Source organism: Phymastichus coffea, unplaced genomic scaffold (genome assembly GCF_024137745.1).
Source record: "Phymastichus coffea isolate CEN01 unplaced genomic scaffold, Cenicafe_Pcof_1.1 PCOF00084, whole genome shotgun sequence".
Classification (NCBI taxonomy): Eukaryota; Metazoa; Arthropoda; class Insecta; order Hymenoptera; family Eulophidae; genus Phymastichus; species Phymastichus coffea.
Window position 1 is genome coordinate 828840 of NW_026706895.1, and position 21133 is coordinate 849972.

The 21133-nt window shown below is 46.5% G+C and overlaps 3 protein-coding genes and 1 long non-coding RNA gene across 4 annotated transcripts in view; 3 read left to right on the forward strand and 1 right to left on the reverse strand.

The window, feature by feature from the left end:
* The first annotated feature begins 1784 nt into the window (after positions 1-1784).
* On the forward strand, positions 1785-2096 carry LOC131668875 (uncharacterized). The gene is made up of 3 exons (XR_009302321.1): positions 1785-1841; positions 1916-1986; positions 2049-2096. It is a non-coding gene; the product is annotated as an uncharacterized LOC131668875 (long non-coding RNA).
* A 3022-nt stretch (positions 2097-5118) lies between these two features.
* On the forward strand, positions 5119-7150 carry LOC131668848 (uncharacterized). Its single transcript, XM_058943310.1, has 3 exons — positions 5119-5557; positions 5987-6153; positions 6694-7150. The coding sequence occupies exons 1-3, from the start codon at positions 5332-5334 to the stop codon at positions 6961-6963; spliced, it is 663 nt and encodes a 220-aa protein (XP_058799293.1). The 5' UTR covers positions 5119-5331; the 3' UTR covers positions 6964-7150.
* Positions 7151-9462: 2312 nt separating this feature from the next.
* LOC131668814 (A disintegrin and metalloproteinase with thrombospondin motifs 1-like) lies at positions 9463-16350 on the forward strand. Its single transcript, XM_058943258.1, has 14 exons — positions 9463-10702; positions 10768-10892; positions 11329-11421; positions 11798-12078; positions 12329-12481; positions 12553-12669; positions 13361-13499; positions 13712-13887; positions 14054-14339; positions 14420-14552; positions 14704-14972; positions 15136-15413; positions 15689-15969; positions 16031-16350. Exons 1-14 carry the CDS (start codon positions 9949-9951, stop codon positions 16336-16338), a joined length of 3393 nt encoding a protein of 1130 aa, XP_058799241.1. The 5' UTR covers positions 9463-9948; the 3' UTR covers positions 16339-16350.
* Positions 16351-19652: 3302 nt separating this feature from the next.
* LOC131668863 (uncharacterized) overlaps positions 19653-21133 on the reverse strand; it is a 48744-nt gene continuing 47263 nt past the window's right edge. The window contains exons 20-25 of the mRNA XM_058943334.1: positions 20731-20989; positions 20469-20580; positions 20280-20402; positions 20056-20210; positions 19915-19991; positions 19653-19831 (exon numbers count right to left, since the gene is read on the reverse strand). Of these exons, the coding sequence (XP_058799317.1) occupies positions 19663-19831; positions 19915-19991; positions 20056-20210; positions 20280-20402; positions 20469-20580; positions 20731-20989 (895 nt within the window). The 3' untranslated portion in view covers positions 19653-19662. The remainder of the gene's footprint in view (positions 19832-19914; positions 19992-20055; positions 20211-20279; positions 20403-20468; positions 20581-20730; positions 20990-21133) is intronic.

The following is a 21133-nucleotide window of genomic DNA, read 5'->3' on the forward strand; positions in this document are numbered from 1 at the left end:
AACTTTTATTTACCATAAATAAAAGTAACAATACCTAACCAATTATACTTACTACGTAACATTCAGGATAACAAAAGTATAACCTACTCAAGTATAAGCTATGTGCATATTGTCAAGCAACAAATGAACAAATATTTTAGTCAAGGTAATAGATTTGTTATAACGGTCAAAATCTATCACAGATAGTCTAGCTAAAAGGAATCTTCTCATATTCAGAACACGAATTCCTAACAGATAACACCACGGTTGAGTCGACAGGAGAAGCACTCATCTTGGTCACTTTCCAACCATCAGATATACAGATATACAGTGTATACAGATCAGGTTCCAGGTTGTGAGAGCGTACTGCCGCCTCCCGCCCCTTGAAACCTTCTAACGTCCGATAACAGCGAATAGCTGATGGCATAGATTTCCAGAGGTGAGCTCCCGCAACCCGACAAGAGTAGGATCCAATCACCGTACTCGCCCTGGGAACGCTAAGCTCAGGCCTTTCTCCCCTGCTAGTGGTCCTGGGCATGTACAGAGTAAAAAAAATCTGCTATGAAAGAGCGTTAGTGCAGTTTTATAATTTTTTACATTAGCAGTAAAATCATTTTTGTGCAAGTAGGAGAGTAGCCAGTCAGAGGTCTTCTGTAGGAGAAATATGTACCTCACACACAAATTACTTAGTCTTTGTAGTCACACGCGTTGCTTCTGGAAGGCGTTCAGGATACAATAGCGCTTTAGTCCATATGTGGCTGAATCATGGATACAAACAACCTTCGGCGAAGTGCCTATGTGATGCAAGATCTGATGAAGGACAGTCTGCAAAGCACTCCGCTGACATTTTTCGTGTCTTGGTCAGCGTATGATATTCTCTTACGTTTGGAATCTAAAGTATCACCTAAACTAATTACCTTGTCGTTGAAAAAAACGAACACTTCTTCTCGCACCTCAACATCCAGTGGCTCCCTAGCTTGAATGGTATTACCGTTCTTGCTGGAGTCCACGAGAATATCTTCGTTTCTCCGCACTGAGGTGCAGTCCAAAGTCGACGGCTCAATAAGAAACAAGTAATAATAATGTCACCTTCTTTGTGCCAATGGCCGTGCACGTGTTATCTGGGTTGTCTTGTGGTGTTTCCTGGAAACAGACTAGAAGGAATCACGTAAATTATTTTTGTTGAGATACTCTGTAATTTGGTATGGGTAAGCTTCTGGAGCGTTTTAAATAGGAAGCATAACAGTGCAATCAGACGAAAGTCCAATTCAGAGGATGGTATGCTGCTCTTTTTAAGAGAATTTAGCTGCACTAGTTTCCAGGATACCCAGGGCAAAGGAGGAGCTAAATACGGTCAAAAAGTAGGTATCTATCACGACAAAAAAAAATAGGTTTCCGCATGTACAACGTTATTATAATTTACAGATTTGAAAGCAAAATCTTTCTCGCTTGCAGTTTTTATTGTGTCCATTACGTCTTCTATGTTTTGGGATGGAGAGACAAACACCGACAAGAAGCTGTGAAGTTCTGTCTTATTGCCTCTAGGTAGGAGGCCTCGGCATCTTATTTCTTTCTATATATTTTTCTCGTGATCAAGAGCATCTGTCAGATGTTTATAACGTGAAACCTTATGTAAACCGTGATACTCGAGTTCTATACGCTCATCGACCTCGCTACTGAGCCGTAGGTACTCGCCCAGAGGCGCACCACACCCAGAGAGTTCAGAGAGTACTGGCTGTTGAAATTTAATCAACTAAACTAGCTGCTATAGCATCGATCGGCTCCGGAAATTCCCCGGAAATGACGTAGTTTCTCTGTCCATGTATTAGATGGACTTTTTTCCACTGCCAGAGCAATCAGAGGTTTTATAAGAATAATTCAATTAATTTTGACGGAAAGCCAAGATCCGCATTTAAATTTAACAATGTGTATTTAGCTGGCTGAGTGAAAACGCGGCGAATCAGCGAGGCAGTTGTGAGGCCCGATCTAACTTCTAATTCTGGCTAGGTAGGTGCTTTCGCAGTCATTCCACTAACGAATCTCCCTGATCCTCGTACCTCATGTTTTAGCACGCCTGTCTAAGAGCTCACTCAGAGCGCATGCCACTAATACAAAAGGGAGGTTCAGTTCAACGAGTCACATACTCGTCCACGTACACACGTCGCCGCGTCTTGCCGTTCAACGAACCACTTTTTTTATCTCACAGCGAATAAACAAGAAATGCAAGTATACAGCTGTAAGGTCTTTTGGCGAGCCAACAAAGTGCTCGATCGCCATGAAGCCACAGACGTAGTTCATTCGCGGCGTCTCAAAGTGACTCAGCAGTGGCTCTTTCGCTTGTGAGTTATCCTCGAGTTTGCGCTTTGACGCAGCAAAAAAAAAAGATAAAGTCACTATTCTACGCCGGAGTTTACGCGCACGCACATCTACACATACTTGGGCGGTCGAACGTGATCTGGATTCCGGATACTGGACCCCATGGAAAGTCCAGCGCAACTACATCGCCTGTCATAGGTTATGAGCTAATTTTTATTTTTCGATTTCATTAACATTGACCATAGTAAGTTTGATCGTAAAAGTTCCATTTTTGGCTAATAATGTCAAGTAATAATTGAATGAATGAGAAATCTATTCACGTTTTAAAATTTTGTCGGATTACTAATGCACTCCTTAATTAACTACAGATGGATCAAACAAAGTCAAATGAACATTCAATAGATTCTTTAGTAAAGCAAGCTCGTTAAATCAAATAATCCTCTTTTTCATATCTATCCACAGTTCAAAGTAAAATTCTATACCGCCAAAAGGTCTCAAAGAAATAAAGCAAGTATTGATTATATCTATTTCGAGCACGAAGTAACAATTTTCACATTTTTCTATTATATGGTATGAAGCTATTCTTTGCTACCGCTTATTTTACTACGTACCACGAACATAAAAAAAATGTGATTTAATTTATCTCTTTGTCGAGGTTATTTTTAAAACGATAGACCCATTTTTGCTATAAGCATGACTAAGCAAATTTCATGTCCGATTTTCTTCGTTAAATGCCGAAAGAGAGAGATTGATAATTCTTTTTTTATTTACTTTTAGCAAAACAAAACAATTTATATAATTTCCAGTATTAGCAATACAATAGTAAAATTACCATAGTAACAATACATTTTCTTCTTAATTATTTGGTTAAAGTAATCACAGTATATTATTACAATGTAGTGGAAATATAAATATATATATAAATATGTAAATTTCCTCAGTCAAAGTCTAAAGTCATAAAAAATGTATAATGCAAAAAAACTTGTAATTAATTAGACTAAATATTGGACTAGAATTTTGAAATTGAACCGGAAATTATTTGCGTTAAAATCGCACGACTAGAGAAGGATTTACTTACAGCTAGTAATGCAGTCAGAAATACATGAAAAGACACTTATGTCAGCGTCCAAATAAATAAATAAATAAATAAATAGCTCCAACAGCACTCTCCATTGGCTTACGCATCCAGCGCATAAAAGTGCGCCCGCGCCCCTCTCTTAAAGCAATCCAGCGGTGGCACATGCCTGAGGCCCGGAGAAAGAGAGTTCTAGAGACGAGCATCCATTATTTGGAAAGACCTGCCGGCCATCTCAGTCCTCGTCTCGGCAATCCTCAGCTCCGCCTGTCCTACCCTACCCGAATACCTTGGTTTATGTTAATTAAAGAACAGCTACGTAGCTAGGCTCGTGCATTCGCAAGCACTTGTATATGAACAGGGACGTAAAATAATCCCTGCGCACGTCCGAGTGAAGTTAATCCAGAGAGAGAGAGAGAGAGAGAGAGAGAGAGAGAGAGAGAGAGAAAGATTTCGTCAAAAATAAAGTCATAACACATAGTTTAAAATGTTCATATGAAAGAGCAATCGATAGATGACGCTAAATGATACACAGGAGACCTTCGTTTCGTTGACCGTGAGCGTGAAAACCACGCAGCTCGATGGTACAAGCCACACGCTAGCCGAACTTATAATCAAGCGTGGCTGAGCTCTGGACCCTGTACACATGGGAGTGCCGGCTAAAAGCAAGATCTGTAGAAACCCCAGGCTGAAAGGAACTCCTTGCTCAACGTAATGCCTCCATTCAGCGTAATCCGCGGCTTTATTATACGTATCTCGTCGTGCATAAGCGAAGATAGCATTATGCTTTGCGAAATTAAAAAAAAAAAAGAAATATCGTTACGGTATGAAATTTTTTCAAGGGAGCTTGATTGTTTTACTCCGATGGACAGACAGGCGGACACTCAACGAGCTGAGCATCTTTTAGTACCGTTTCTTTTGGGACATTACGTTATCATCCCAGTGTCACAACATCACGCATTATTGGCGATTCGCAAACGAATATAAAGAATATTTTCCGTTCTAATGATAGGCGCACATCAAAGTATAACGGAGATGGCAATCTGGGCTTCGTAAGCTTTCCAAACGCTCGGTAGACGAATACATACGTCAAGCTAGCACGTGGCGTCGGTTTTCAACAGGTACCTCGCATATACGTCAGCGGTACGAGTATGAGGCAACAAGCACCAAGAGGTCACGCGCGAGGATCCACGCTAATTGGTGCGTCAGTTAAGGAGTGTGTTAGGCACGTTGGCATATCCCTCGGATAATGAATTAAGTGATCAGCGTGAGAACGAGACGTAAACTGCCTTAGCATTTTATTTGCCACTACCCATTGATATTTATCCATTTTGAGAAGAGTCATGCGCATCGATTTGAACGACTCTCCTAAAAGATACCGAATCCTCGGCGAATTGGACGTCGCAAGCGCACATCCAATTTTAAGCTCGAGAGCAGAATCAAAGTTGTCGATTGAATCAATAAAGCGCGAAGTATAACGGAACGTTAGTGCAGGCGGCTCCAGAGCCGAGTCGAGTATATAGCAGAGTTTGTCCTCGCTGCAACGTACGTGCGTGCTCGCGGAAATCGAGAAAGGTGCGCGCTGCGAGAGCGAGAGACGCGTGTCCGGATTCTGGCCGAACGAAGTGGCCCGTAACCGAGTAACGAGAGAATCGATTTCCGGATTTCTGGAGCAGACGCCCCTCTTACGCTGGTTGTTCAATCAATGTCCCAGATTTCCCGTCTTCCGCGCTTTCGCCTTCGCGACGAGCTACGGAAAAACTCGTTTTCCAGCTCGCCACGGTGTGCGCTCGGTTCGAAGCGCCGAATTTATTCGTCGACCGACGAATTTCGATTGAACGCCGAAAGTCAGCGCGTGCAAACGTAAGTGCACCGCGTCAAGCTTCCAGCTGCAAGCTTGCTGCGCGCGTGCGCCGACGCAGACGAGAGACAGAGAGAGAGACAGCGAAGTCTCTCCGAAGATGGCGACGTGCAGCAGCGAGCCCAGGCTGCTGTGGCTACTAATAGGCTGTAGCCACGAGCGTGCACCAGCCTTTTGTTTTCAAACATTTCACTTTCATCATCGAGATGATTTTGCGTTAATAGAACGACCACTCGCTTGTTTACCAAGGATCATGACACATGGATGGCAAGCTTTGTTGGTATACTTCTTCCTTGCTGCGGTCTTCCTCGCTACTAATATTGATGGTAAGCAGATCTTCAAATTATTATCTAATTGTTGTCAACGCGTTTTTAATTTCGTGAAGTATTTAACAGTCGAGTAAATATCAAAGGTTTTTGTTGCGATCGTACAACAATGATGAACAAGTTGCTAGTGATGCTGTGATGTCTGCATTATTTGAATCCAGTCGACGTGACGTCACGAGTTCATGACAACAATGAAACTTTTAACTCAAGTTTTTAAATTTTTAAATGTGAGCTGCGTGAAAAGTAGGACAATGAATTGAATTGGCTTTCTTTATTCGCGAGATTGCAATGTGTCTTTGCTGTTGTAGAACAACGTACAAGTAATCGTTCTGAACAATAAAAAATAAGTTTGTTTTTGTCAACGTTGAAAGACTTTTTTCACTGCTCGATTCAAATCAATTATCTGAAACCTTTCTTGTATGTCTGCAGGTCAACTGATGGGAAAGGAACACAGAACACATGCGGCGTCTGAGAGAAAAGATGATTTATGGTGCTACCAATGCGACACTATTGACCATGGAGAAATGTGCGTGGACGTCACTCATAATCACACGTCTGTTATACAAAAATGCAAAAATGACAAGCGCACCTGCATGGTACGTTGTTATGACGATACATTAAAAACTATCTCTTACGATGTTTGTTTTGATAATGTGATTTTAAATAATAAAAAACTTTATTTTATCTCTCTGCTATCGAAAACATATTTAATTGTTTTCAAATATGCCAATGTTTTCATCTTGAAAGATTAAATATGAGATAAGAAGGATCATCGTAATACATTTGATCAATTTTTTAATTGCTTAAAAAAACACCGTCGTTATCAATAAAAAAAGCGCTATCGTAATGTTGCTATGTGCAAACGAACAAGTATATTTTATCAAAGCTGTAAGATTCATATAACTTTTTTATAAAATCCGTCAATTAACCGAAATCATTCATAAGTACAGACATGTGATGTAATGTTTCATTTTTTCAAGCGTTTATAAAACAATAATTTTGGAAAAAATAATATAAATTACATAAAAATAAGCTTATATTGAAACATTATCAAATTGAAATCAGTAGTATTTAAGAAATAAATATTTGTGAATTGTTGAAACTACTTTTCTTATATATTTGTTGATTATTCACAGGTGAAACGCTTCTCGTACACGACAAGTACGGAAAATATGACGTCCCAGCCAATGGTTTGGGGATATGAACGTAATTGCACAAATAAATGTGAGCCTGGCTGCATCGTCATCGGCGAGCGTACGAAACTTTACGCCTGCACCAGCTGTTGTGACAAATCTTTATGTAATACCGGCAACGGTACCTCCAATGAATTCATCCTCAAAGAGCTTGAATTCATTTTAGCTCTCATATTACAAATTGTTCTTACATTCACTCTTTATCCTTCGTGACATTCGCTGTGAATAATATAATAAATATGTTGACTCAGTTTTTCTTACTTATTAATGCTGTCTAATTTTTTATATACTCGTTGATGTTTGAAAATACCGTTGAAAATTGCTCACATTCGAAAATTAAATCGCCATTTTATTTATTTATTTTTTTCGACAATTGCTTTTTATTGCATACAGAAAAAGAAAGAAAGTAAACTTGAAAAAAAAAGTCTCTTATTCTTTATAATTTCTTGGCTGAAGGTTAGAACTCGAAATGCTGTTAAATCGAAATAAAAAGAGCTTAATGTCCACGATTACTGCTGTTCTTGACGTCACTCAGACCTAGCTATCACAGCTTGATGTGCCTTTAAGAGTGGTCGAACAATGTCTTGGAGCAAATTGTTCCAACGTTTTCAACATATTCGATTGTTTTTAAAGGTAGTGCTCTCTTTTTTTACAGAAAGCATAAGAATACTCAACAGATTTTAATGTTTTCATCTGTCTTCGATACCCGTCGGACGCGCATTACGCCTTTAATGAGAATGGACAAGACAGTTTGATTACCCAGTTCTGCGCTTATTGAGTGTTTGCTTTAATGGGTGGTGAGACAAGCTGACTTGAAAGCAATCATTTATATGATAATACTCCGTACACTACTAATGAGCAAAAGAGAAAAATTAAAAAATTGAAAAATTAAATAATATCTGAATAATATTCTGTATCAATACAATTAATACTCGGCGCTCAGGTTTTCAAGATAATATTCATCATTAACTTGGAGTATACGTGCCTAATGAGGCAACAACTATCAAAGTCGTTAAATACTTTTAATCTGCGCAATTCTCGTTTTGATAGAATCATTTATTTGATTACGAATAAATTTCTCTCTTAATCGTCAAACTTTCCACCCTATTTTATTGGATTCTTACGAGATACGTGAAATTTATATGCATCGGGGTAGTACGTAAGCCTGGAAATTATTACGTTGACATATAATAAACCTACGGCAGAAAAGTCCATCGCAGAGGAAATTCGCCTCATCGAGCTGGGTTTCGGTAGACGAGGTTAAACATTGCCTATTTCCAGAGTGCTATCTCTCTCTCGTTAGCCGAGCAGAGCATGAACGCGCAAACACGCTCCCCGGGAGATTGACAATTGCCTTTGTCGCCGCTCTCCGTGCATGACGTGTTTTAGAACCTGCTTATTAAATGCAATTAAGCCTGGGGCGTTTGTGTGAATGCTGCGAATATAAAGTCCAAGTCAATGAAATTCCCGGCGCTACGATGTTTCTTGGTAAGCTGCAAGCGACGTTTTCCAAAATTCGAACTTATCCAGACATCGCTGCTTACGTTCTTGGCTTGTACGAGCTTAGTCGTTGTTTCTTGAAATTTTACTCGCGAATCCTCTGAATTCGTCAGCGCGATAGAAATTGTCATTTGCATCTTTGAAATGTTCGACAGCGATGATTGCTTCGTGAATTTTTCTTTTTTCAAAATGCTATTAAGCATCCAGCAACTATATTAACAAATTCGCGCGAATTGCGAAACTGGCAGGCAGGATGAAATTTATGCACGTTCCGTGAAATGCTTGCGCGAACTGACAATGCACAAGTTCCATGTTTCGAGAGGCAGCTGAGTATTTGATTACTGGATGTTCTTCGTGGAGTAAAATTATCGCGTGAACTATATTTAAACGCTCTTGGGCATCAAATAATTTGAGGTTCTTAGGCGAAAAATTGGAGTTGCAGCTAGGGTCGCGGCATCGCCGTGAAAATTTATCCGAGCGCGACATTGTTTAACGCGCAGTTTAACAAAACAAATCTTGAGAAATTTCGAAGCAACTAACGACGCCACGATGGCTTGGATTTATCGGTTTGTTTGCTGCCAAGTAGCCTCCGTTGACAGATGTAAAATCAATGAGACTCCTCCAGATGGTTTCGGTGAACGTCTGGCGCGTTATTTACTTCGTTGCTAGAAACCTCAAAAATACCCGCGAAACAGTGAAAATCATGTCGCTGCACTTCCGTGGCGACGAACGCGACGAAGCGACAGTAGCGGAGCTTCGCAAGCGGCAGCAGAGGACAGGGAGAGAGCAAGCGAGCGCGTGGAAAATAGAATGGGGCAGCCGGTTGCCGTTGAGAGCGTGCGCGCGTGTCTCTCGAGGAAGTCGAAAGTCGCAGTGGTCAGTGGTACCAGATCGTCTCGCCTGCGCGCTCCGAAAGCGGCGCGAACAAGAGAACATCGGCAGACGGGTCCTCCAAGCCAAACTGAACCGAGCGAGCACCCGAACACTGACCGCAGCATGTCGAGATCGTCGGGCTGCCTCCCGCAGTCGCGCTTACTCGACACATAAAGCTGCCATTATTAGAATGCCGCGAAGCGTCGAGTCGTCTTGTCCCTCTCTCTCTCTCTCTTCTCTCTCCCTCAGTCGACGATCTGCCCCCATGACGCGAGCTTCCTCGCTGAGCAGATGCCATGTGGCGGCCAGTCGCCTCTCGGCTGCTCGCGCTCACGCGTGCACACCACCTCGAGCCGGAACGCCAAGCGAGACCGAGCGACGGGCCCGACTCGGTGTCAATCGTTCAATTCTTCACGGATTCGCGAGCAGTGTCCGTTCTGCCGTCGCGAGTGCGCCAGGCGGGAGATGCGACGGTCCTCGTCACGGGGCCTTGGTCGCTGTGAAAAGTTAGCGGCTTGTCAACCGGCGTGAGTCTTTCGAGCACGAGCGAGACGCTCGCTCCCGAGGATGTATTTATAAAGATGATTTTTCCGTGGCTGCCGTCGGAAACGCGAGGAAAGGCGAGATGAAGATACTTAGGGACGTGTGTACTTAATTGAAAGCGGGTGTAGAACGCAGGCAAAGAGTTAGGAAAACAGAGCGTTGTTATTATAAGCATCAACTGACGCTCTACAATAAGCAGACGGCGTGGCCGAGTGACGTGTTATTCCCGGTGAAAAGCCATGTGATAGACGTCGCGCAGCCTCGGCGTGGGTGCCAAGCACGATGACTAGCTGGCTGACGAGCTCGCTCGCTCGCGTCTCGATCGTACTGCTGCACGCGATCGTTCTCGCCGACGCGGATGCCCACGGCCACCAGGTGCGCCGCTACCCGCGGATCGTGCATCCGCGCGTCATACCGCGCGCCGAGCTGTCTCGCGATCGGCGCTCCGCCGCCGACGCACCGGCGCCAACCACCCTACCGCGTGACGTGCAGTTTGTTTCTCTGAGCGAGTGGATACTCAGGACCGAGCCCAATCGTCAGCTGACGTTCTCGCCCCGGTTCGGCGTCGAGTGGCGAGGCACTCGAGCCTCGTCGGCCGGGCACTCGCACGCCCTCGACTCCTGCGATATAAGGGAGGGCTCCATTCACGGCCTGGAGGCCACCTCGCGAGTGATCTTGACCTCCTGCAACGACCAGTTCTTTGGCATGGTCAATTTGGACAACAGGACTTACTTCGTCGAGCCGCTGATGGCCAACGGCAGCGAACATTTGCTGTACGAGGCCGAGTTCTCGCGCACGCGCCGCGAATCGACCTCTTCGTCGGCGACCCCCTTGATTTACGAGGCGAACAGGCGCTTTTACAATTTATCCGGCGACACCTTCCACGCGGAAAATTACGAAGACAGCCCCGAACTGCTGCTCGAGCACAGCGATCTTGGCAGGAACAACCAACTCCAGGAGAACGTACCCGGAGCCGAAGATGACGACGGGGTAGAATACTTCTACGGCAAGAGCTGGCCAAAGGAAAAGCTTCCAAGTAAGCTCGATCGAACGATGAATACCGCGTAAATTATTGGATTAAATATTCAATCGATCCGCTAGCTCGGAACGCAGCCAACGAGTACTCGACTCCAAAGTGGCTGGAGCTGGCGATAGCGGCCGACTACTCGGTGATCGACTTCCACGGGGTTCGAGTCCAGCAATACATCTTAGCGCTGCTCAATATCGTAAGTTTGCCTGTCCTCGCTGTCGCGGAGCCATTATTTTTGCGTCGTTCGATCTAAGAACGGGATTCCGATTCGATTGCTACTTCATTGCCGACGAATGAAAGCTAAGGGGATCAAGAAATCGGGCTCGCACGGATCAACATCATTAGCCAAGTTTCAAGTTACTACTATAGGCGCCCGCGAGTTTTAAGAGTGCTCCTAAAGTGAAATCGCCGGTAGCACCGTCCTGATAAGCACTGGAGTCGAAGGATAAGCCGACAAACGCGTTAGAGTCTGTCAAGCGCCATTTTCGGAAGTCGCTCAAATTGCTGAGATTGATACTGATTGTCAATCAACTTTGCTTCGCGAATTTCGTTTCTATTCTCAAGCGCGGTTATTTGTAAATTCTTTCATTGATATCCACTTTAGTTTACGACGGCTTTTCTTTATCTTGCAGGTCAGTTCAATTTACAAAGATCCGACTCTCGACTCAAATATGCAGCTAGTGGTCGTTCGAATGATATTTTACACGGATAAAAAGGACGGGATGGTGAGTTTAATTTTGAAATGTCTGAATTTATTTGTTATTTTTTTTTTGTACTGAAAAAAAGCGTTCACGTTGGCGGAAAACTTTCGGTTGCAATAGAACGCAATATCGTTCATCGCCGCGGCAAAATAAATGGATATAAAAAAGTAAAAAAAAATAGACTATCGGATATCGCGTTGGATATGAAAAATTGATAAAGAGACGGCGAAAAAGGAACGGAGAAAATTTTCCAAGCGTAAAGTTCGACTTCGTTAATTGAAAGAATAATGATCGGTTACAATGGTCTGTCGCGCAGAAACATTCAAACGCCCAATATTCCCTAGGCGAGACAATCTCATTACTCGTCTAAAGTGCCGTCTCTCTCGTGTGCGGTGGGCAGGTGCAGCACGGTAACGCAAGGAGATCCCTCGAGAACGTGAACAAGTGGAACCGCAAGCTGTTGGATACAGAGCAGCAGCAACAGCAGCAGCAGGAGCAGCAGCAGCAGGTGAACGGGAGTACACGCCACGACGTGGCCGTGTGGCTTACGCGACTCGACATTGGTGGGCCCTCGGGCTATGCGCCTGTGTCCGGTGCTTGCGATCCTGCCAGATCCTGCGCTCTCAATCGCGACGAAGGCCTCACTAGTGCATTCATCATTGCTCACGAAGTCGCTCATATGTTGGTTTAGTTTTCATTTTCATTGTATCTGCATGACGAGCTTACAGCGCTCGAGAATAATTTATTGACGTAGCATTATGTTTGTTATTGTACTGTATTATTATTATACTCTAATGAACGAGAATAATGGAAACGGCTTGTAAGTAATATAACACGGTAGTATTGTTAGAGGGCTACATCATTGGAGCTAAAATTGATCATTGATTTTGTATATTATGATGCTTGACTAGTTGTTATTGTGATTTGATAGACTGGGTCTGTCGCACGATGGCGACAAAAATGCTGGAAACTCGTGTGCAAAAGAAGCGGCCAGAGGCAGTATTATGGCTCCAATGGTCGCCGCGACCTTTCATAATTTTCACTGGTCGACGTGTTCCCGAAAAGAGTTTCACGGAAGAGCCAAGTACGAGCTGCAGTCATAGGTTTTCGCGAATATAAATGCGATATTGACGAAAACGCTGTGTTTCCTTTTAGGCACTGGTCGTGTCTGGGCAACGAGCCTAGGGCAAGCAGCGCGGAAAATGCAAGGAACAGCCCGCACATGCAAATGTTCAGCATGGACGATCAATGTAGAATGGAGTTTGGCGAAGGGTGGGTCGACAACTGTTTTATTTACAAGCCACGTACCGCGTTCGACACACATGAAAGTTAAATGAAACCTGAGAGCGGACATTGTTTCTCGAGCGATTTCGAATAAAATTACGCTGCAACGCGCGTCTGGAGCTTTGGCTGGTCGTTTATCCGTGAATCCACGTGAATGTTTCATCTGCTTTCGATTTTCCCGTCCTAACGTCCTCTATTAGCAACTTATAAAGCTCGCGCCCTTCGTCGCCGCGCCCGTAATATAACCGCTCGTACCTCGGTCTCGTCCGACGGGCAGACTCGGCGGTCTCTCCGTCCAAAAACAGCCGCGTGCTACGAGCATCCTCTCTCGTTATTTTTTTTTTGTCCCCTTCGAGAACCTGGCCTACTTGGACGTCAAAGCAAGCTATCGACGCGTTCGCTGCAATTAGCGCGCTAGACGCCATCGAGACTGCGATTACGGCGGGAGTTAGGCGCGCGCGCGCATCGTAACTTTGGACTCGCTCTCGCGAGGGAGCCGATGCGCTCCGAGTGAAATAACGCGTTTCGCTCCGTCGACACGACAATTTAATGCACGGCGATGGAAATAATCGTCGCTCGCGCTGTTCTATTATTAAGATAGCCCGCGAGCGGACGTGCGACAGCGCGGCCAAACAACGTCCAAACAACGTGCAAATAACGCTCGCGTTGACGCGTGTAGATACGGACGCTGCAGGAGCACGGAGCCTGCGGAGCTGTGCGCGCATCTGTGGTGCGGCCGGGCGAACGACTCGCTGCAGCCGAGATGCAAGACCAAGAAGGGACCTCCGATCGAGGGCACCCTCTGCGCCGAAAACAAGGTGAGCTTACGCGCTTACGGCGAGCGCGCGGGTAGTTACTCTTTAACGCGCAGACCCGTGCTCGGCCGAATTTCCGAATTTCCACGTTCAGCTGCACTGCCGCGCGCATGCAACGTTGATCGATGGAATATCAAAGCAAGGCCGTTGGCCGTCGCGCCTCGCGCGGGTGATCTCGAGTGGACCCACGTAAAGTTGATTGCGCGATTGAACAGTGGTGCATAGACGGCGTATGCGAGGCGATCGATCAGCAGCAGCGCCACGAGCCGACGCCTCTGGCAGTGCGCGGCAGGGCCGCCGAGCATACTTGGGCTGCTTGGGACCCGTGGGGCGAGTGCTCGAGGACTTGCGGTCTCGCCGTGCAGCACAGAACTCGGCACTGCAGTGGCTCGTAAGTGAATTTGCTGGCAAGTTAAGCGCGGTTATCTTAACTCGGCTCGCCGCGCGCTCGACCGCGCGCTGTCCCGCGAGTCGCCGGTCTTCCGCGATGGGTACCGCGTCGAGAGCTCCTTCTTCCGCTCGCGAGCGGCATCGACTGTCCGACTGTCCGTCGACAGGTGCGAGGGTGACTCGAAAGAGTATCGAGTCTGCGAGCAGCCCGCGTGCCCGGAGCCCGTGGATCCGCGAGCGCGCCAGTGCTCGCGCTTTTTCGAGCTTCGCGCGGACTCGACGGCGGACCTCTTCGACAACAACGGCACGTGGCTGCCCTACGAGGACTTCGACGGCAGCCCCGATTGCCAGCTGGTCTGCTACCGCAAAGAGACAGGCGAGATCTTTCACACTGGACTGGACGTGGAAGATGCCGCTCCGTGCTCGTACGAGACCACGGACATTTGCCTTGGCGTGAGTTCGCTCTCGGAACATTTTTGCCGCTGGACGTTGTGCGAGATTTGCACGTAGCTTGGGCCTTTCGTCGATTGCAGGGCACGTGCCGACCAATGGGATGCGACGGTGTGCTGGACTCGGGTCGCGCGAGAGACGTGTGCGGCGTGTGCTCCGGTGACAACTCAACCTGCGAGAATTTCAGCGACAAGTTCCAGCGGAAGCTGCGTCGAGGTACGTAAACGTCGACGAGGCGCTCGACAAATCGACTAGTTTCGGGCCAAAGTCTGCGAAAGCTTGTCGGCCAGCTGCGAGTAGCCGCGCACAAAGCTTAGAACTGCGAGCTCGCGCCTCGTGGATGCGAATCAATGTTGGTTTGTCGCAGAAACGACGCGTTTGACGGTGGTGCCGAGGGCCGCTTACAACGTGAAAGTCGTCGTGACGATTCTGCTGATGGATGCCGTGCCGCACGAGGGAAATGTGAAAATCGTCATGCGCGACGCGGAAAGGAGGCGACACGAGATGGGCGAGTTTGATGCCGATGGTCGAGCTGCAGTCACCGTCGTCGGAGGGGCCGCCTTTCGCCTCGAGCGCCTTGCAGAAAAATACGTACTGTGGAGCAGAGGACCCGTCGCGTCGAGCATTGTGGTTTCGGTGAGAATGGTTTCGCGTTATCTTCGGATATGCAAAATTCCTATTAAAGATATTAAATTAACTGTAACGCCTACCGAGGACTCGTTATCGATTCGGCAAGTGAGTACTCGTTGCATTGACGGCCGTACCCACCAGAAGCCATCACTTTCGGAATTGTTCACAGTTCATAGCCAGCCGTGTAATCGTAAGAACCGGAGCTTCGGTAGCCGCATCATGGCAGTACACGCTATCCCGCTCGGAATCGAACGTCGAAGGCGGCAGATTTGCGTGGTACAGCGATGGGCCCTGGGGTCCGTGTTCGGTGAGCTGCGGCGGAGGTATAAGGCGCAAGCAATTGCTGTGTCAGGACGAGCTGACCGGGGAGCTGGTGTCTCGCAGGAAATGCCTCCTTGTCCTCAAACCGCCTGGACGACCCGACGTTGAAAGGTGCAACACTCACAGGTGAGTTGGTGCAATGTCGCGTCGGATTTGCTATCAAGGGTAACGTCAACAAGCCGAACGCCTCCGAATTGCGACGATCTAATATTTTTTACCCGAGTCGACGTCCGTCGGGACTTTGAGGAAAGTACTTGCGAGCCTCGTTCTCGACCGTAAATTTTTCGCCTGTTCCTCGGCAACTCGTTGGAAGATAATATGCAGCCTACAAAGCTGCTGCCGGTAAAGGAACGGCCAGGGGTCAAATCGCTTCGCGCAATTTTTTCGCAATCTGGTTGCAGCTGCGACTTGGAATACACGTGGATTCCCGGCATGTGGGAGCGATGCAATCTCGCGTCGGCGTCGAGTTGCGTTGGCAAGCAGCAGAGGCGGATCTACTGCGTGAGATCGGTGCTGGGCGAGCACCAGGTGACGCGTGAAAATGAGCTCCGAGTCTACAGGAACACCGTGCTGCCGGCCAGATGTCGCGGTCAAAGTCAACCGCCCACTCGGCGCGAGTGCACCAGGAGCGCACAGTGCGCCGGCCACTGGATCTACGCCGACTGGTCACCGGTGAGAGACTGCATGTGGCGGAAACTGGTTTTCAAAAGCAGAGGGCATCCAGGCTTCCAATGGTCACGAAAATTTGTTGATTTCGCAGTGCTCGCAGAGCTGCGGCCGAGGTGTCCAAGTGCGTAAAGCTCGTTGCGTGCGAGGCTCGATCGGCCGATCTCGGATCCAATACCAGCACCTGCTGTTGGATTCGTGCAACGCGACTTACGCGCCGGACGAGACTCGAGTTTGCAAGGGGTTTGCCAGACATAGTCCCGAGTGCGGTGGATCCAGATGTCGCAAGGATAAAAGCCAATTTTGCGTTGAGAAGGATTTAATTAGCTACTGCAGAAACGCGGCGTTTAGACGGCGATGTTGCGTCTCCTGCAGGAGCGTTTGAGTATCTTGATTTTTTACTGCGATTTCACATTTTCTCATGATATACTTAATTGTCGATGTTCACGCGAAAACTGTACCTTAGCTTGCGAGCTTCATTGAGCTTCAATAACAATATACGTTTTTGAAATACTTACCGACGCAAATGACACATCTATTTAACGAAAGACTGTAATGTATTTAAAAAGTGTTGATAATCAATAATCAATCCGAATAGTTTGCTATGTTTGTACATAGCATTTTATTTTGCAACAATGTTATTTTTCGAAATGAAAAAGAAAGACGCTGTGTTTGAAATAGTATTAGACTAGGTTTTATTTGTATTTCAAGTGTACAATGCATAGTAACATCGTTAGTGCTAATTCAACGCAGCAATAAACGTCGACGCAAACTGAGAAACGATAATAAAGCCGTGTCGTTTGGTCTCTTTCGGTTAACCCAACCCATCTCGTTTCACTGCTGACGAAGCACAGCAAAAGCCAGGCCGAACGGCACAGTCGTATCGGAAAAGTATGCGATCTCCGTTTCTCTCGCGCTCGAAACTCGCGGAAAAATCAGAGACGGCGAAGATAGCCACGGTCGTCCCCCTTCAGAGCCACAATCTCGCACGGCGGATCACAACGCGACCCTAATCTTTCTCTCACTCAATCTCACGTCCCCCGCGACGCGCGTGCTCGCGTCTAAAGATACACATTATTTCCGAGAAGATATGTTTTGACAGATGCGCCAGCACGCGAATCGGCAAAATGGCCGCGGCTCGCAGTTATATATAGACATTAATAGTAAGACGAGGAGACGGCGAAGCCTACACGTGCACACAAACACGTGTTTCACATAATAGTACCGACTAGAAGCTCTGCTGCTCTCTTTCTTGCGAAGTCCGTTTTATTTGCTTTCCTTCGTCGCTCGCTCTCCAGCGTCCCCCCATCGTGTAAGAAATTCGTCATTTTTATCATGGACAAGCGTACACATCGACGTGCTTTCCCAAATGAAAGTCAAGAAATCATTCTTTAAAGGAAATTTATTGGTCGAAAGTAGTCGTCTCGCGAGCGAAAATGGCCAAAGCTAAAGTGCTCAACACAAGTATTAAATAATCGTATTAGTAAACACAAAAATGAATAACGTAAGTTGTAGGGCGCGATAACCTCGTTTACAAAGTAATATTCGTAAGATGTACACCTAAAGAAATGTAAATGAAAATATCAATTACATATGATCTTCCCTCTGGTATAATCTAAATGCCCTCCGTCCAGCTTCGTCGTGTGTTGTGTTTTTGCTTAATTATTCGGCGTGTCTTATGTAGATTAATTCTTGGCCCTAATTTACTAGCTAACCTTGTTTTCTTTTTAAAACGGTAGTATTGTCTGATTTCTGAACGATGCTTATTTGTTTTTTCGGCTTAATGTACACGTTCCTTGCTCGCAAATGAGCCGCACAAATTCATATCGTAGCTTAAATGTATTATGTATATTTGCAAGCGACGATGTCACTGTTCCCTTTGGTGCATTTTGCTATTTGACAGAAAAGTTACGCTGCGCCTTGTGCACGCGCGCATGAGTTATTAGCGCCCGCACAGTACTAATTAAAAATTTCGAACGACAAAATTTTCATTAATATTCACGACGTCGATTCGATAGAAATATTTGCCAAAAAGTAAAAGTTCAACAGTAATAACAAATATTTAAAATATCTAAACATTAACAATAAATAATTATTTGTGATGAATTACCAAGTACAACGATAATATGATTGTACGAATAATATTACTCTTACTGCTAGCTAAAATCAAAGATAAAATACATATAATAACATTTACAATCGCGAGTGGTGCAAAAAACAATCTACGAAACATAATATTAGTCGTTAGTTATTTTTTGCCATCAACTCAAACAATAATGATAACTACATAATTTAAAGTCGATTTCTCGCTCGAAATCGATTAAAATATGCCTCGAACCGATTGCATTCTTCTGTCAAGATTTCTTGTCATAACCGATCTCAGCGCAAATAGACACGCACCCGAAAATAGTAACAGTGTCGCTTTCGTGCTGAAACATTCCGAAGGACATGTAGCAAAGTTCCATACTTGATTTTAATCATTTTGCTGCTTATGTGGTAATTTCGGCTAACTCGTAATACAGTATGTGAAAGTTTTACAATATCTCTAACGTTAACATTAGCGGGCTATTATAATATCATTCTCATATAATCTTCCGTAGGCGTAAATTTTTGATTTACCATAGATTATTATTATTATAATATTCCATCAGCGTGTTTTCTTTTTGCTTTGTCTCATTGCTCTCTCGAACGTACATTGTACCTTACGTCCGAGATAGAAATAATCTTTTACAAAAATACGAATTCGGGAAGGCAAAGGTTTTTTTCAATAATAAATACGTCGACCGCTCAATGAATCGATTTCGCTGCTTTCCCAATAGGTCGAAAAGCGACTGTGTAAGAGTTTCAAAATCAAGTAACAATCTTCCTTTCGCGGAAATACAAATTCAACGAAGACGAAAGTACAAGCTTACATCCTACTAAGTGTTTCTCAAGTTTTTTTTCATCGATAAATAGTTGCTATAAATCTTGCTGCCTCTCGATAATAATCATCAATGTTTCACGGAGCACTTAAAAAATGAGGCTCAGTGTTGTACAATTCTGAGCGACTCGACAGAGGTGATGCGGTAAACATTATGATTGCCGATCGACGCTGAACTCTCACCGCTAGTAGCGCCGTATTTTGATTTATGCTGTCGCGACACGCGTCATCGTCCAGTCGTCTGTCAACTAGGTGCTTCGATGAGAAAGTCAGCCGAAAAGAAACTCGCCTCGGGCCGCGTAGAACCTCGCGCAGTGTAAAAACCTAAAATCGGTAAGAAACGTACAAATGATGTGGGTGTATAGTTGGCCCGACGGCGAGTTTGAGCCGCGAAGCTGCGTGGACGCGCGTCGATTCAGCGCTACAACGTAGACTACTTACGGCTGGTGCGTGCATTCGGTGGTTCGTCGAGTCGCGAGCAAACGATTTACAAAAGCACTCGGAAGACGAATCATCATCAGTATTTACAAGCATTCAGTCGTTCATTCGTACACACGAGGCTCTTTGGCAGCGGTGGTCGGGCTCGGTCCGCGAGGCGGCGATCTAGGGCTGCTGCTTGTGCCGAGAGCTCGCGCAGCCGGGCGGCAGCAGGGCAGCGAGCACGCGCTCGAGCACGGCTCGGGTGGCGCTGCGCCTGGGCGGCGAGGGCAGCCGGAGCAGCAGCCTCGGCATCGGCTGCTGCCCCAGGGCCGAACCCTAGGAGCGCGGGTCCCGCTGGGGGAGTAAGCCTCACAAGCGCTCCACGTAGTTGCCCGGGAAGGTGCCGAAGTAGCCGGTGCGCTGCGACGAGCCGACGTACCAGCCGTCGTCGCACTTCTCCATCACGTACACCGTGTCGCCCTCGCGCAACTCCAGCTCGTCGTCGTTCTGCGGCTTGTAGTTGTACAGCGCTCGGTATCTGCAATGCAATCGTGTCTGCGATCAGCGGTGCACCGTCCTCCTCCCGGGCCTGGCTCGCCGCCTGCTCTCGGCTCCACTTACGGTATGGGCTCGGTGTGGGTGTCGATGTGCAGCGTTTCGTTGAGCGCTGCCATGTTCACCTTGTTCCCTCCTTTTGGCTGCAAAGTCAAAGCGAACGCCCATTGACCGATCGATCGTCCGGTAGATCGCGGGACTACGTACCAGTGAGTTATAGTGGGGCTGAGTTGCGTTGATGTTGACTGGCAGCGACGGCGAGTAGTGATGGGCTCCCATGCTCAGCTTTCCGCCGGCCGATCCGTTTGATAGCATGCTGTGTGCAGCCGGCGAGGCAACGGGCTTGCTCTGGACAGGTGTTTCTGCGAGATCAGACGGAAGTGCAACATTCTCCTGTTTTCTTACGACGTCGTAAGCTGGCTGCATCTTACCTGGCCTAAGACCAGGCTCGCAGATCACTTCCACGTAGGAAACCGGGAAAATGCCCTTTCTGTTGCCGATGCGCCCCTCGTACCAATTTTCGTCCACCCTCCTGGTCAAGAACACGAGCTCTCCTGGAAAAGAGAAAAGATATGATCTTCCGGTTCCTACTTTCTTAATGTACGCCCGAACGTGCATACCCTTTGGCAGCGACAGTTCCAAATTAGTCTGCGCGATGAAATTGAATTTCGCTCGTGCCTGGCCCTCGTACGGCTTTCTCGCTAAGGTCCTGACCTCGTCGTGAGGAACAATCTGCAGAATGGTAATGGCGATAAATGAACGTTCAACGAAGAATTCTCGCCGAGCCGCCAGTCGGTAAATCACGGAGCTAGCTCGCTACACGATGCTCTGAGAAACGCTGGCCAGTCACCGATAAGAGAGAACGAGCCAGCGGCAACCCACCTCGACGTAATTGAAGGGGAATAGGCCGACCATGGCATTGTGCTCGCCCTCGTACCAGTTCTTGTCAACCTGCCGACGCACGAAGATGAGATCGCCTCTGCGGAAGGTCAGTTCGCGCGGCGACTGACCGATGAAGTTGTACAGTGCTCGCGCGACCAGCCTCGGCTCTGGCGTTTGCTCTTGCGAGCGACTTCGGTAGCTCAAGTCGTCGAGGAAGTCGTCGTAACGATTCAGCGGGATTGGCGACTTCTGGGATGGGCTGCTGGAACGATTAATTTTTCTTTCTCACTCGTGCTTGGAAAAAGAATGACGAACGAACGAGCAAAGATGTGCCGATGTCCCAATTTCAACAAAATGAAAATAACTTTTTTCATCGTCTCGTTCGAACAATACTTTATAATTT